Here is a 1,374-nt window from a genome sequence, read left to right on the forward strand (position 1 = left end):
GGGGACAGTCAGGCTCAGTGGGGAGTGAAACCAAAGCAGAGGGACAGACACAGCGCTGTAGCTGAGCCAAAGTACAACACATTTTAAGTCATTAACTTTATAGGTTATCGGCTGTTCCCCGCTGCGTCGCCGGTCCCCGGGGCAGCATGCTAACTGGGAGAGACCGGCACGGTCCCACTCTGGACGGTAACTGAGATCCCATTAGTGCTAGCCAAACACCAAAGCATTTAGATTCAGTCAAAACAATGCAAATTAGTTAGCTTATCAGCACCAGCCAGTTGTGTAAAATGTAGCAACTTTATACTCACAGTGAAACATATCAATCGTTATGAACACTATTAACACTGAGGCAACTTCACATAAACAGCAAGACCAGTAAGATTGTTCTCTGCAGTGCCTTTACCTGTGAGTCTGTTCTCAATCAGGTCCTCCTTTGTCTCCACTATGATCTGAGGCAGTCGAGACAGAGGGACGCACACATCTGTAGAATAAGCCTGTGTGACACACACACACACACTCCATATGGTCAAATTTAAATTAGTTATTAAAAATTTAATAATAATTATATCATTCAATAACTCTTAAACAACAAAAGGAAGAACCACTAGACAGCAGAGAGCACTTTACAAGATCAGCCTGACTTTTTGGTGTTGCACTTGAATGCAACACAAGCTTACTAGGTGCACTGAATGCATCATAAAGTCCCGTCGGTGTTATTTTGTCCGACAGTGGCCATGGTGTTATGAAAAGTGCAGCTAGTCGCCTCTGTGTCTTTAGCTGCAGACTGTTGGATGTCCTGCTGTAGTTAATCCCTTCCAGTTAGCTGTCAGCATTTTAACAATGTTTCGCGAGCTACTAGCTAAAGATAGGCTAACGTTACCTGCTGCCAAGTGTAACTTTAACTGGCATGCAGCGATGCTTCCGTTGACGTGAAAAAAGTATTTTAGTCACATTCGTTTGGCTTAGGCACCTAACCTTATAATGGCAAGGAAATTTATATTTAGTAATTATGTGACACTGAACTCTACGTTGTCCCCGGTCCGGCAGATACTAGTCGTTTTGGAACAAGTTTCAGCACCCAACCCTAATTATGAGGAGACAGCAGTCATCTTGAGACTCCTATATTTTTAGACTAAGATTCATTGGGTATGTCAGGGATAAAACCAATTTCCAATTTTGGAAGGGCACGGGGCAGAAGGCTTTCTCTACCTTGCAGCCAGGTCTGAGAGCCAGAGCAGCGTACCAGGCGTCATGGCGAGCTTTCCATAACCGGCCCCGAGTTTCTGCATCTCGAGCCCACTGAAAATCGGAACCACCATTACTCTGAGTGATGTCCTCTGTGGAAAATCACACACACACACACACACACACACA

General features: G+C 44.6%; 1 protein-coding gene across 2 annotated transcripts in view; it reads right to left on the reverse strand.

Annotated features, from left to right (window-relative positions):
• LOC116694564 (probable D-lactate dehydrogenase, mitochondrial) overlaps positions 1–1,374 on the reverse strand; it is a 10,342-nt gene that overhangs the window by 2,984 nt on the left and 5,984 nt on the right. For both annotated transcript variants that reach the window (XM_032524338.1, XM_032524337.1), the window contains 2 exons: positions 1,210–1,337; positions 404–494 (listed from right to left, as the gene is read on the reverse strand). In XM_032524338.1, coding sequence (XP_032380229.1) covers positions 404–494; positions 1,210–1,337 — 219 coding nt within the window. The remainder of the gene's footprint in view (positions 1–403; positions 495–1,209; positions 1,338–1,374) is intronic.

The sequence above is a fragment of the Etheostoma spectabile genome, chromosome 8 (assembly GCF_008692095.1).
Source record: "Etheostoma spectabile isolate EspeVRDwgs_2016 chromosome 8, UIUC_Espe_1.0, whole genome shotgun sequence".
Taxonomy (NCBI): domain Eukaryota; kingdom Metazoa; phylum Chordata; class Actinopteri; order Perciformes; family Percidae; genus Etheostoma; species Etheostoma spectabile.